This window comes from Oculina patagonica, unplaced genomic scaffold (genome assembly GCF_052425735.1).
Source record: "Oculina patagonica isolate OP01 unplaced genomic scaffold, crgOcupat unplaced35, whole genome shotgun sequence".
Lineage (NCBI taxonomy): Eukaryota > Metazoa > Cnidaria > Anthozoa > Scleractinia > Oculinidae > Oculina > Oculina patagonica.
Window position 1 is genome coordinate 35,180 of NW_027558201.1, and position 15,368 is coordinate 50,547.

The following is a 15,368-nucleotide window of genomic DNA, read 5'->3' on the forward strand; positions in this document are numbered from 1 at the left end:
TAGCCTTAAATTTGAAAACAGGTTCTTATTTTCTAAAATTGATTAAAAATGTTTACTTTTGGGAAATAAGTTTGGACAAAGCATTATTGTGTTTGTACATAATGTCGTATTCTAAATGATTAGTGCTTCATGTTTACATAAGCACTTATTTGGTATGCAAATTTTATACAAGGAATAGGCCGAATCCCAATAAAAGTTCTATTAGCATCAATGTAAATTTTCTTCAGAAAATAAGAACCTATTTAGAACCTAAAAAGCCTAAATTTGTGTTAGCTACCATTTATGTAAGAACCTGTTTAGGCTTACTTGGAAAAATAAGGTTCTTACTCGCGGGTTTTTACTGTATCTTTTGTTATGATAATATTCATTTCCTATTTCTGGTACTTAGAATAGTTCCTTTAACGCAAGCATTTGCCTGGGAACGGATGATTTAACAATGAATTTGCATGAAAGATAGTCAAAACACCTCAAGCGTTCCTGTCAAGGGTAGATTAATGATTCCATTATTGCAAATTTGATTTCATTCTTTTCTTCAATATTCCATTCTTGAATTGATTGGATTGTTGTCTGGCTTTAACTAGTCAACCGTCAAATGTCACACGTGGTGTTTTCTCATCAGTTTGTTCTTCACGTTCTTTTATTCCAACCCTATGATAATACCAAAAGAGAGGCGAGACATTTTGGTACACTGAAAAGACACAAAAATTCTACTGGCAGAAGAAAAAGTGGGAAAAATGTCGTTGACCCATTTTATGCAAATTGGGGAATGAAATCAACATTCCAGTTTTGAATCGAGTCGCCGTTTCAACATTGAAATATTCAATTCAAGAATGGAATATTGAAGCAAAGAATGAAATCACATTTGCAATAATGGAATCATTAATCCACCCTTGACAGGAACGCTTGAGGTGTTTTGACTGTAAAACAACACCATGTAGCAGTCATTGATTTAACTTCAACTTAGTTGACTTGGGTTGAAAATGAGAGCGTTTCATCTTGTATTTCCTACACGCTTCTTATGGAATCAGAGATGCATAATATTAGGAATCCTTCTATTCCTCCTTGTTGATATTGTGACATTTTTGAAATTTGACGAATTAACAGTGTTACTACCCAGACGGCGAAACTCCGTGAGAAAGACAGGAAATTTGAACTTGCATGTGTGGTTGGAAACATGTGCGAGAGATTTAAACATTTTGTGTAATTTCCCTATGTTTCCCAACGCCCCGGACAATAGGCTTTTACTAAACAAGACAGAAGTCGCCACCCAAGAACTTGGCAAGGACTTGACAAGCGCAGAGACCGGATTGAGATTATTCGGATTTATTATACCGGACAAATCTGGTGTTTATCTTTTTGCGGTTAAATTTTGCTCCGCTGAAGTTTGGCTGAGTCACCACGAGAACTGGAGAAATGCAAGGAAGATATGGGACTCTGGAAAGCTATCACAAGAGGAAAAGAACTTTGGAGTTTCTGATGAGATCGGACTGATAGCAGGAAAGAAGTATTTCATCGAAGTCGTGGCCACTTGTTTTGGTCAACGAAAGAAAATACAACTTCTGTGGAAAGCCCCAACGAGTTCTAGTTTTGAAGTTATAAACGGCTCGTTTCTGTCTCATTACATGGACGACAGCAGTTTGAATAATTCCAAGATCTACGATGACTCACTGCCAGATTCTCCCGTTTGCGCTTCAAGGAGGAATAAATCTACGTATTTCCAAGCCCAGCGCGAAATAAGCTATTTATCACACGAGGAAATAAAAGATATATTGCCGTATTGTGACTATAATGCAAGCTATACTGTCAACAAAAGATTGGAACAGTATCAAGCGGTGAATTTTTACGTTGTTCACACATATGTGTACCCGTTCCCTGAACATAATAAGCTTCATCCGCCTAAACATCTTAAACCTCAAGACAGAATGCATGCATTTAAACTTCCACTTGACAAAGACGAAGCCTTGGAAGTTGTTCGTGTTTTTATGGAGTCGCTGGAGAGGAAAATTTCAGGGTAGGTAAATTTATTAGTGGTAGCGTTAATAGAGAAGCGCGCGAGTGACGTCACGACTCAGAGAAGACTCAGACAAACAAACCGAAATTGAGGACGATTTTCCTAAAACACTTTCTAAAGCAGCCGGTATTCCTAAAACACTTTTATAAAACGAAAACTTCGCCTAGATTCCTTCTATTTCGCTCAGAACACGCTGATGTTTTTTGAGCCTTGTGGCGGGTATATTCATTTGCATTCTATTTTTAGACCTCGCGCGCTTCGCTATTAAATAAGGGAGATACGTGGCGTATTGGTTAGCGCACTGAACTCCCGATCGAACAGACCGGGTTCGGCCCCTGCTCGGGGACGTTTTGTTGTGTTCGTAGGCAAGACAATTTACTCGGGTGTATATAATTGAGTACCGGTGAATTAAATGCTGTGGGTCCCTACGATGGACAAGCATTCCATCCGGGGGGGGGGGGGAATATTTACACTTGCTTTATGCTGTAGAAACCGGGATGAGCTCCGGCGCAAAGAGCCACTTGGCTCAACGCAAACTAATCCGGATAAATTTTAATTTTGGCTTTGTCTAACTTGTATCCTACACAGGAAATTTTCTCTAAGCGAAATAAGAAATGTTGAACGAAAGACTGTTAAGAAGAGAGGCAATCGATATCTGATTGAAGTGAAACTACTGGATTTAACAAACAACAGAAAAGTGATGTACACACATATAAGGTGGGGGTTTTGGCACAAATCGCGACAACTCGCTCGGCTCGCCTCGCTCCTTGTCGCGATTAGTGACCAAAACCCCCACCTTATATGTGTGTGCAAAAATCGCGAGCGGCACCCAAAATCTATGCGGCTTGAGAGCTCACAAATCTCAAGCACCATTGATGTGCCAGAAAAAATTCCTATTGAACAAATGTTTCTCATTGGTATAAACGCCAACATGACTGCTGCAAGTTATTCGAAAGAAGTTTTGCAAGCACTCTTGAAGGAAATTCGCGGCTTTAAAGAAAATCCACAATGGAACAACAATTTTTTATTGGCCCAATCCGATTTCAATGAATGGCTACGAGTGTGGAAAATGACCATACCAGAAGGAAGCCGAATCAGCAAAGACCTTTTTGTCTTTCAAAAGAAAACAAAAGGAAAGTTTGTTTATTTGGTAGAGAATGAAATAAGAGATTTGAAAAGCGTAAAAGTAAGTTTTGAGATGAAAATAAAATTTACAAAAGAAAATTTTGAGACTGGTGTAACACAAGAGATGGAGCATTATTTTAAAGAAAAAGAACCGCACGTTTTTAACGAAAATAATAAACAACAGATAAAACAAGATTTCGATAGATTTATTGAAAGAGCAAAAGGTCAAATTGAGGCTTGGTCAGAGCGCGGCTCAGGCTGGGTTATTGAAAGAATAACCGAAGCGTACGTCAATGTTGCACGCTATCAGCCATTGCGCGGAGGAACTTATTTGCCTCTCCCAGCCAATTTGGCAAAAAAGAAAGCAATAATCAACGTGCAAAACAGGGATAACGAATGTTTGAAGTGGGCTTTGAGAGCTGCACTTTTTCCTCCAAGGGACGGAAAAAACCTTCAAAGAACAAGCAAATACCCGGCCAACGACGGAATTAACTACGCAGGCATCGATTTCCCCACACCTGTAAAACAGATTGACAAACTCGAGAGGCAAAACAGCAACCTCGCAATAAATGTGTTCGGCTGGGAAGACAATCGTGTGATTGTGCACAGAATAAGCAAAAAAGAAAAAACCATTCCTCGTATAAACCTTATGTTAATAGAGTCAGGATTAATTCAGCATTACTGTTTTGTAAAAAAAGTAAGCGCTTTACTCTTTGATCAGAGCAAACATCGTTCTGCAAAACACTTTTGCATGATGTGCCTGACCGGCTTCACAAGACCTGACTTGCTCGAGAACCACGAAAAACATTGCAATGGCATGAACGGCAGGCCAACAAGGATCGAGATGCCGGAAGAGGGGAAAAACACCCTTTCTTTCCAAAATCATCACAAACAGATGAGGGCGCCATACGTGATATATGCGGACTTTGAGGCTTTGGTCAGAAAGATTCAAGGATGCGAGCGTGGGCCAGAGAGCAAGCAAAAAAGCTACACTGAGAAAACAGAACAGCACGAGGCATGTGGTTTTGCTTACACAGTTGTAAGGAGTGACGGAAGAAATGAACGGCCAGTGGTTTACAGAGGTGAAAATGCTGTTGAAGTGTTTTTGAACTGTCTTCAAGAGGAAGAGAAAAAAATAAGAAATAGTTTGTCATCGCCAAAACCTCTTGTGATGACAGCAATAGATTGGGAAAAATTTAAAAATGCAACTGATTGCCATATTTGTGAAAAAAGTTTGATAAAAGATTACTTTTTAGACTCTTTACCTGTATGGATAAGTGAAACAGGTAGAGTATACACTTATGATGGGCAATGGCATAAAAAATGTTATTACAATGTAAAGAAAGAACACGACAGTTCGTTTCTCATTCTAAAAAGATTGACAGAAGAAGAGCACAAAGAAGCTGCAGAAGAACAAGATGACTGCTTATGCTGTGGACAACCTTTGCTTCAGCAAAACTTCAGAGATGCAGTTAAGGACCATTGCCACATAACAGGCAAGTTTCGAGGAGCCGCGCACAACGCATGCAACCTTAAAATGAGAATAAAACCAAAAACGGACCAAATACCAGTTGTATTTCACAACCTTAGGGGCTATGATGCACACCATTTAATGCAGGCGATGTCAAAGCTGTCTCAATCGACACAAAAAGAGGTGAAATGCGTAGCCAACAACATGGAGAAATACATAACATTTTCATTTGGCGGTCTGCGCTTTATTGACAGCTTGAACTTTCTACAAGGAAGCCTCGATTCACTTGTAAGCGCAACACCGAAAGAGTCATTGAAAATAACAAAATCTCTTTCTTCACAAAATTTTGAACTTCTTTTAAAAAAGGGAATTTACCCTTACGAATACATGGAATCGTGGGAAAGGCTTGACGAAACAAGTCTGCCAGACAAAGAAAAGTTTTACAGCAAGCTAAACGACGAGCACATAACAGACGAAGAGTACGATCACGCAAAGAGGGTATGGGAAGCTTTTGGATGCAAAACGCTTGGTGACTACCACGACCTATACGTGAAAACAGACGTGTCCCTGTTGGCCGACGTTTTCGAAAACTTCCGAAAAATCTGCCTTGAGCAGTACGGGTTGGATCCTGCGAATTATTACACGTCGCCTGGCCTTTCTTGGGACGCACTCTTGAAAAAGACAGGCGTGCAGCTTGAGCTCCTTACAGACTCAGAAATGCATCTATTTGTCGAAAGGGGAATAAGAGGAGGTATTTCCATGGTTAGCAAGAGATATGCAAAGGCAAACAATCCTTATGTTGAAGGCTATGACCCAAGCAAGCCAAAAAAATACATAATGTACCTTGATGCAAACAACCTTTATGGGTGGGCAATGAGCAAGCCACTGCCAAAAAGTGGTTTCAAATGGAAAAGAGTTATGCCGACTGAAAAAGAAATAATGAGAAAAAAGGAGTTTGCAAGAACTGGCTGGATATTGGAGGTAGACCTTGAATACCCCGCAGAACTTCATGAAGAGCACAACAGCTACCCATTGGCACCAGAGAAAAAGAAAATAAGCGAGGAACTTTATTCTGATTACCAAAAAAAATTAAAAGATAAGCTTGATCTGGACCCACCAGACAGCGAAAAGCTTGTTTTGACTCTTGAGGACAAAAGTAACTATGTTGTGCATTACCGAAACTTGCAGTTTTATCTTAAGCAGGGCATGAAACTAAAAAAAGTTCACAAAGTAATGGAGTTCGAACAAGAATGCTGGATGGAGCCGTACATCCGGATGAACACAGAATTCAGGAAAAAAGCGAAAAACGACTTTGAAAAGAACTTTTACAAGCTCATGAATAACTCAGTTTTCGGAAAAACAATGGAAAACCTGCGTAACCGTGTTGACATAAAAATAGTGCGAAGCAATGAAACAAACAAAATACGAAAATTGATTGCAAGCCCATTGTACTCAAGGCATGTAATGTTTTCTAACGATCTGGTTGGAATAGACATGCGCAAAAGCAAGCTTATTCTTAATAAGCCTGTTTACACTGGGATGACTATCCTTGACAACAGCAAGATACTAATGTATGATTTCTTTTACAACCATCTGAAAAAGGTATACGGTCCACGTTGCGAGCTCTTGTATACGGACACAGACAGCCTTTTGCTCGAGATCGAAACAGATGACATCTACGAAGACATGGAATGGAACAAAACTCTGTATGATACAAGCGACTACCCAAAAGAGCATCCACTCCATTCATACGAAAACAAAAAGGTCTTGGGAAAAATGAAAGACGAATGCGCAGGAACCCCTATAAAAGAGTGTGTTTGTCTCAGACCGAAAATGTACTCGATAATGACTGAGGGAGAAAGTAAAAAGGTTTTGAAAAAAATAAACGACGCATTTCCGGGAACATACATATCAGAGTGTGTTTGTACGGAAACGAAAGTGTTATCGATAAAGACTGAGGACGAAGATGAAAAGGTTTTAAACAAAATAAAAGACGAATTTCCCGGAACATACATATCAGAGTGTGATTGTAAGGGGCCAAAAAAATTATCGATAAAGGCGGACCAAAAAAAAATCAAAAAAGCGAAGGGTGTAAAAAAGAGCGTTGTAAAGAAGCAAATTGTACATGAACAGTATAAGGAAACGCTTTTTAGCGCTAAGCAGTTATGGCATGGAATGAACATACTTAGAAGCGTGGGACATGAGATTTACGGAATGCATCTCAACAAGGTCTCGCTGTCGCCTTTTGACTCAAAGCGATGGATAGCGGATGATGGGATACATACAAATGCTTACGGGTATAAGCCGACATAAACAGAACGTTTATAGCTTTTCTGGTGGTAACTGTGTATTTGGAGGAATAACAAGCAATTCTTCACGCACGAAGCCGCGCTTGGGGCCATCGTGCAAGTAATAAAGCACTGGCTGATCAGGTTTAGTAACAGACCTTTCAATGCTGTAGACTTTTAATGACCAAATCGGATCTGTAGCCCTTTTTACGCCGCCTTCCAGCTCGCCAGGTTGGTAAAGATAGCGCACATTAACGAGAGAGGGGAGCTTTTTTTTCTTTTAAGCCAACAGGTCTTGTATATTTTGACGACGGTTTGGAAAAAACAGCCTTTTCTTTGATTGCGGCAGCTGGTTTCTTGCCAGTAAGACCTGTTACTTCGTTGTTCAGAGCTGTAACAACTTCGGGTAGCCTTTTAACCCACGCTGTCGACCTCTGGCCAGATGGCAGGGTCATCTCGACACCGTACTGATAACCAAACAGGCGCTCTGCCAGTGTTTGATTAAAACGTTCAACAATGGCTTGATCTCTGTGGATGTTAACACGCCCGCGCCTAATATAGGTTTTGTGATTTTCCATTTCTTTGGTAACAGCGCCCATGAATTCGCGCCCGGGGTCAACTTGCAGCATCTGTGGCCATTTTAGTGCACTTCGCCTGTAAATTGTCTGAAAACCTTTTGCAACCTCAGTTGAATCTTTGGAGGTCAAAGGCTCGGCCTCTTTGTAACGGCTGGCAACGTCAACAACAGTCAGCGCGTATTTGTAAACTTTTCGCCCTCGCGGCAGTTTGTCGTGTGGCAGAAAAAGAAGGTCCGCCTGGTGGACCGCGTTAGGAGTAGAAACATCGAATTTTGGGCGAGGAACGTATCGTGGTGCCGGAAGGTAGATCTGCCAAAGGGCCTGCTTAACGAGCCACTTTTTAGCAGCATCTTCGGAAACCTTGGCAGCCTCGGCTAATTTTTTTATCGCGGCAATTCCTTTCCAATAGCCCTGGGGGCTATAGTAGACTTTCGAGATCTTTGCATCCATGCGTATACAAGAAAAAAAGAAAAGTTTAAAGAAACCGAAAGGCAGCGTACCCAAGTGCAAGCGCGCCAGCACCAACGAACATAAGTTCACCTTGTTTCTGCTGCTCGCTTGGCTGATAAAAATCAGAAAACTTGGGCTCTTTCGGTGAAATAATTTGTTTGTCAGGATGTGCCTGGTTGTAGAGTTTGAAAGCGTAGTCAGTGTTAGTGAAGTTCTGTTTGGCCTGCTCTTTTATTTCCGCGTTGGTTTGTATCCAGTCGAGGAGCTTGGTGCGGTCGCGAGAGTATTTCGCGTAAGCGGCCTGGTAAGCCTCGAGAGCTTTGTCGTGTCTTTCTTTTTCTTTTAAAGCGGCGTCATCTCCGCCACCCAAAGCTCGAGCAAGGTAGTTGCCGCCAATGAAAGCAGCAGCGTTCAAGATAGCTCCGCCAGCCATAATCGCGATGCTTGCCATTGTGTGTCTTTGTTCTTATATTATGCGAATTTTTTTTTTAATTGGTGGGGAGGATTTTCTGGTCCTCGAGATATTGTTTTAGTGCAATACTGCCTGTCACGACGGCTGTGAACTTTACATAGTTCATAAAACTGCTGCTTGGGTCGGATGTGAAGTTTTCTTTCACAACTTTTTTGGCAGCCCAGCCGATTCCGGCGGCTAGACCTGTAATGGTGGCTGCATCCATGAGTGTTTTCACGAGTTTGTTGTCGGACATGACGGTAGAACTTAGTTCAGTATAAAATAAAAAAAAACATTTAATTGAAAATTCATTGTTCCCCTTCTTCTTGAGCGCTTTCGCGCACTTTCACGAAAATATCTGGGTTTTTTGCAATCCAAACGATTGTTTTGACGCACTTTTCCGTGAAATTTATCCAAACCAAGCCAACCGTTGAAACTGCAGCAACGGTTAACATAAACTGTTGGATGTCAGGGACTTTCCACATTTTATTATAAAATGATGAAAAAATATTTAATTGAAAGTTTATTAATCCATCGGACGAATTCCTCTTTTTGGTTGCGGAATTTTCGATGATGCGCTGATTCGCTGCCGCTCTGCAGGAGCCTCTTGAGCTGGCTCGGGTTCTGGTGCCGTGCCTTTGGCTGGGTGGGTTTTGCTCTTGATAAAGGCTTTGATGTCTTCGCGTTTGACATAAGTTGTAATAATTGCAACGCCAATACTCATCAAAGAGATCCATTGATTTGTGCTTAGACCGCTGGATTCCGGCGGAGACTCGGTCGGAGCTGGTTCCGTTACGGGTGGAGTTACATTTCGCTTAGCAGCCGCAGATTTCTTTTCCTTTTCTTTTGCAATTATGGCAGCGGCCTCGACAGCAGCTTTTTTCTGTGCTTCACGAGCCTGTTTTGTTTTTTCAGCTGCAAGCTTGCCAGCAGCCACTCGCTTTGGATTTTTGGCAGGTTTTGTTGCAGGAGTTGTTGAAGTGACTTGTGGAACGTTTTCTTGAACAACTGCAGGTTCGCTCGGTATTTGTGTTTCAGGGTCCGCCATTTATTAGAAAAAATAATATATTTAAATGAAAAATGCTTAGCAAACTTTTTTGGTCAGCATTTAATGAGCATTGTTCAGTAATTACTTAGCATTTTCTTAGAATTGCTTAGTAATTTACTCAGGAAGATCTTTATGCTCGCTTTCTAGAGTCGCTTGTGGTGCTGTGCTGTAATCAATGTGCTTTGCTGTTATCAAAGCAACAGAAGCTGGAGCAAGAAACTTGCCGTATTTGAAAGACAAACCGCCGACAAGATTGGAAAGCTCGTTGTTGATGATGTAGTCATTTTTTAGCTCTTTTTGCAAAGCTTCAATATTTTTTAAGGGCACGAACAGACTTGCGGCTTTCGTAAAAAGAGTGAGCGCGCTGTCAATAAGATTTTCTGTGGTCTTGGCCCCAACATACGCTTCGTACCTCTTGAAGTACTTTTCGACGTCTTTCTCGGTCAAGCGCTTTACCTGATCGTGAGTTAGCTGCACACCGATTGCTTCTTTAGACTTGCCTGTTGAAACAAGTCTTGCAAGCTGTTCACGTAAAGCTGGAATGTCAGGTCCCGCTGCTTGCATCTCTGACGAGTCGCTTAGCGACACTGGTTCAGGTTCAAGCAATTCCATTACGGACGTTTCCAACATAATTCGTTCACTTGCAGTGATATCAGTGGAAGTTGCGAACGGGTCAGCCATTTATTACTCAAAAAAATATGTTCAATAAAAAAATTCTGTGCCGTAAGGGTGGCGATGAGAAATAACAAGATGCGAAAACTTATTTTTTTTTAGCTTTGAAATGACTTCTTTGTAATCTTCATGGGAAAGTTCGCCAGAGTAATCCTCAAAGATTGCCTTCGTGGTCTTGGCAGAGGGGGTGTAAAAGAAAACGATTGCCGCAACATTTTCGCGGAATGAGGCTGTTATGCTTGTCATTTTTTGAGTCAGCACCCACACGCTCAAACCTGCGTGGCGAGCAGAGAAAGCAAGATTTACTAACTCCCCCGTTCGACCTTTTACATCTTTCGAAGCAGCGCAGTCGTCGAGGATGATAAGCGTGTTCGCACCCTCAAAAAGAAATCTTGAAAGCTTTAACCAAGATTCAACCTCGTGCTGCTCGCAAATGTAAACATAAAAGCGCGGATCTTCCTCAGCAAAGCGATAGTAAGTCTTGTTGTGCGCGAAAGTCGGGCATATGAGCACGATGTACTCAAACTTGCCTCGGAAAGGGCCACAAAGCTGATTGACCACGTACCTTGTTTTTCCTGAGTTTGTTGGTCCAACAATGAGGGCGTTAAAGGGTATATTGGCAGGATCCATTTCAGAACTTCGTTCTTATATTATAAAAGCACAGATTCTAACTGCCTGCCAATTATATTCATTTGGGCGTCGCTGATTACGTAAATGTGGCAGTTCAAATTACCTGAGCCGCTTGTTTTCCTCTCTAGCTCAAGCTGTACGCCATCCTTTGTGTTCACAAGGCGCGTGCCGCTTCCGTGCATCGCGTGGTCAGCCATGGAACGCAGATCAATCAGAAGGCCAAACTTGTCTTCGGTATAAAACTTTTGCAGGTTCATGTGCTGCGTTTTTTTTTCTTTCATAAAGAATCTTTTAACTTCTTCCCAAATGTCCATTCCTTCGATGCCGTTGTTGTACAGCATGTTTGGCGAGCCGTTGACAGTGACGCTTACTTTTGTAAGGTCCGGGTTAATGTACTTTTCTGAGCTCCTTGCACCTTTGGCATATTGCTCAATAAATAGGAGCAAGATACCTTTTAGGGACCTCCTCTGCGGGTTGACCCTGAGATTCAGACGTGTGTCGGAGCCTTTTGCAAAAGTCACCACTTTGTCCCTCTGGATGTGGTCGTAAGCGAACTCTTTGCCGCCCGAATAAGCGCTGAATGCCTCATCTGCAATTTCTTTGCTTCTTATCATCTCGTACTCCAGCTGGATGTTTGTCAGCTTGTATTTCAGTTTTGTTGCATCTGAGCCTCTTACAACATGTTCGGCTGCCGCGAGCTTCAGTTCGAACACAAGATCGTTGTATAGTGCCTGTGGATAAAATGCTCCGTGGTCAGTTAAAATCTGGTGATCCAGACGGATGCGGTATTTATTACCATATAGCTCATTCAGCTTTTTTTCTGCGTCGACTCCTGAAGTTTTCTTATCGCCAGCATTTGAGCGAATTTTGTTGAGGTCCTCGCTCTGAATGCCCTCTGGCACCCTGTCGTCGCGCTCCTCCTGCGAAAGGAAAAATCCTCAAATATTTTGTAGATGTCATAGCCCACCGTGTCCTGCACGACGGTGCCTTCATACTTTACAACAAACTTGTCGACAAGAGCTCGGCTGGCGTTGTCAACCAGAAAGTTGTTGGCATGGCCTCCGCTCAAGTCGATGTTGAAGCGCAGCGCCAGCGAGCCAGGCACAATGACCTCGTTTTCGTTCAGCTTTGGCACTGAAACATACAACGTTTCCTCTGGATTGGCTTCAGTGCGGTCAAAAGTGATTCGTTTTACAGCTCGCTCGGCTTTCAGTGCGCCGAGGGTTTTCTCTACGCGTCCCGGTCGAAGGTTTTCTTGAACAGCAGCCATCTCTCGATTGGTTTTATTGTTAAATTGAAAAGTTTAATTTGAAAATATATATAAATTACGTGATGGCAACAGGTGGTGGTGATTTTGGATACGAGGACCCTGATTTGGACCGAGATCTTGACCACAACAGTGATAACGATGATGAAGAGGAACAAGAGGTCGACACAACCCGACCATTTCAGCCCGGGATGGTATCCACACCCTACCATGGGGGTGAACAACATGAAATGCAAACAATGCAGCACGAACAGAGCGGGCTGCCAGAAACATCCTACGACGAAACACCTTTGCTTGAAAGAACCCCTTCAATAAGTGATCTTCAAAATGAAAGTAATTTGCGACAAAAACTAAAAAAAGCAGTAGACATGATAAAAGGCAAATTTCCCAAAGCAAACTTTGAAAAAATAAAAATCAGAAGAGGCAAAGGGAAAAATGAGGGTAAAATTGTTGCTGTAGGAACAAAAAAAGGCGAGTACAAGATTCTAAAAGAAAATGAGTCAGGCTTCATGAAAAGCTTTTTAGACAGCTTCAAAGATGAACTTGGGCCGTCAGCTGAAGATCTTATTGCTCAAGACAATGAGAGCATAAGAGATGAACGCCAAAGATTAAGAGAAGCTGAAAAACAACTTCAAGAGGCCCAAAAACTCGCATCGGAAAAAGAAAAAGCCGCCCTAGAAGTGCAAGATCTGAGAAACAGAATCGAGCGAACTCAAGCTCAGATTGAAGCACTTACTCAAGAACACGGTTCGAATCTTGAAAGTGATTCAGAACTACGGAGACTGCAGCAACTGAAAAAAAATTATCAAAAGGATCTTGACAACGCGAAAAAAGAGGTGGTAGCCATTGAAAAACAATCGAAGCAGAAGACAAAAGAACAAACACGGGTCGACCAACTCAGGGCAAGCCTCGCTGCCAAAGAGAGAGAAAGAAACACTTTGCAAGAAAGGCTCAACGACACAAGAGCGTTGGATGATCTAAAAGAGCAAGAAGCCGAGCTGAAGCGACAAAACGATGAAGATCAAGCAGTAATACAGGATGAAAATACCTCCGCCACTGACAAACAAGCTGCTGAAGAAAGAGTTGCTGAAAGAACCGAGGAGCTCGCACGTTTGCAAACACAGATTGCAGAAAGAGAAAGAGCGCTTCCACTTCGTGAGAGGATCAAAGAAATCTTCAAAAAAAATGGCGTGACAGTAACAGCAATCTTTCTTGCTGCTGGTGTCACGATTGGTGCTGTAATTGGTGCCATTACAAACTCTTTGAAGGCTACCGGCAAAGCGTTGGGGAAAGGCTTAAGTGATGTTGGCTCAAAGGTGGCATCAGCTCTGCCCGGTCTTATTGGCTCGATTGTAAGTTTTCTTTTCAAAACAGCTGGTCAAGTAATTGGCTTTCTTGCAGAGCACACCTGGCTGCTTATACTTGCTGCGGTTGCTTTTCTTGTTGAAAGATACATCAAGAAGAGACGTTAACGCATAAGGGCGTAGAGCAAAGCTGCAGCTCCAACCGCACCAACAGCGACAGTTGCTTTGTTTATTTCGTGTGCATCATTGACTTCGACCTTTGTTGCTTTAGCGCTTTGCGCGCTTTCAGCTTCAGCACCTTCGGTGCTCGTTGGTGCCGGAGTTTTTTTTGTGTCCCTTTGAGACTCCTTGTGTATAGGATTTGAAGGGTGGCTGTTTGGTGGGTTTACCTTTGAAGGTCCTCCGGCCATCAGTTTAAGAGCTGCTTTTTTTGTTGATTTATTAACATCATTATTTAATCCTATTTTCATTCCTGCTACAGCCTGCTTCAGCTGATTGTTGTAGCCGACAACGCTTTCTGTGTTTATCACCATACTACCCGGCATCAGCCAGGCACCAGGGCAGACGGCGAGGTTAAGCCGAACCTTGGCCTCATCGATGGCAAGTTGGTATCTTTGAACTGACTTTGCCAGATCTGGTTGCCTTATAGCGTCTTCAACCAACACGAGGAACTCACTTTGAGCCTCCTTTGCGCGGCCGCCTGTGCCAAGTATGCTACTTCGAACGTTGACCTGCGAACCCAGAATACAGTAGACAAAAGCCTCTATCGACTGGTTTACTCTCGACAAACCTGCCTGAGTCAGCCCTTCTGCGGCGTTAGGACAAAACCAGTCTGCCTGTGCATATGCAGCGTCGTCTGGCTCGATATATTGAATTAAGTTACCCTTGCTTGCAGCTCCCCCTTCGTCCGAAAATTTATCGTAATCTGGGTATTTTGCTCCAGAATTTTTTGGTCCAATGTTAGTAAACCAGATATAAACATCACCAAGCCCATGATTGGCGCCTCTTGTGAAACGAAAATCGCTTGACGGGTCGACACCGAACTCAGCGCATATTCTTTTATACGAAGCCACGTCGTACTTGTTGTCGAACTGGCTAAACGTTGGGTCGCCTGGCAAGGCGCTTACGCTCTGAATTCCGCCCATCTGAAACAATATTCGCCTTATTGTAAAATAAACGTGAAAAAGGTAAAAATTACGCACAACAGGTGGCAAACTGAGAGCTGAGTGTTCTTCATCAAAAATTTCACGACTTATCCCACTGCCTGTTGTCGCGCACCAGACAGCAAAGTTAAGTTGTTGAGGCCAGTAGCCAATATTTGGGCTAGCAAGCCACCTTTTTGACTCTTTTCCTGATGTATGCTTCAGTTTTGTTTTTTGAAAAATCTCTCTTAATTTCGTTGTGAAATATTGATCTGGTGTTACGTAGATGTTGATTTTGCTGTTAAATATTTTTTTCAAACTCGGTGCGGCTTCGTGAAATCCAACCGCGGGAATTGGTAAAGATGCGCCTTTTGCGCCGCTTGGTGACAGCTGTTGTGGAAAACCGCCTGAAATTTGATTCACCCCCAGTGCTTTTTTCATCTCTGGGCTCCAATATTTGCTGTCAGAGCCAAAAACATTTATCAAATGGCCTTGCTCTGCCTTGTAATAAATGTCTGCCGTTGCTGTGTGGTTGTACGCGAACTCAACCTGTGCAACAAATTTTGTTCGGTCAGCGTTTGGATATTTTGCAAGAAAAGGTTTCCATGCATTGTCTTTTGCCGCTTCAGAAATTTTAGTTGCTTCTGGGGTTTTCATCCACTTCATAAAATCTCTTTCTTTGGAATCAAGAAAAATTGATTGAGAAATGTCATCAGCTCTCGGAATAGGCGGAGCCATTTTATATTAAAGATTTATTTTTCAAAAGATAATTATAAAGATGGTTGTGCTCACTGTCACCACAACAGAAAATCCGAAAACTGTTTATTTTGACCAGCCTATTCCTAAACCGAGCTATATCCGGCTGCTAAGTTGTTCTCTTTACAACAGCTGGAATAGTTTGGAAGAGGATGGAATAGTTTCTTACAAAAAA

General features: G+C 42.3%; 2 protein-coding genes across 2 annotated transcripts; both read left to right on the forward strand.

The window, feature by feature from the left end:
- The first annotated feature begins 980 nt into the window (after nt 1-980).
- On the forward strand, nt 981-9,702 carry LOC144640560 (uncharacterized). The gene is made up of 4 exons (XM_078499668.1): nt 981-2,011; nt 2,600-2,708; nt 3,447-4,632; nt 9,620-9,702. The coding sequence occupies exons 1-4, from the start codon at nt 981-983 to the stop codon at nt 9,700-9,702; spliced, it is 2,409 nt and encodes an 802-aa protein (XP_078355794.1).
- Nucleotides 9,703-12,500: 2,798 nt separating this feature from the next.
- Nucleotides 12,501-13,463, forward strand: LOC144640559 (uncharacterized). The gene has a single exon (XM_078499667.1). The coding sequence runs from the start codon at nt 12,501-12,503 to the stop codon at nt 13,461-13,463; it is 963 nt and encodes a 320-aa protein (XP_078355793.1).
- Nucleotides 13,464-15,368: the final 1,905 nt, after the last annotated feature.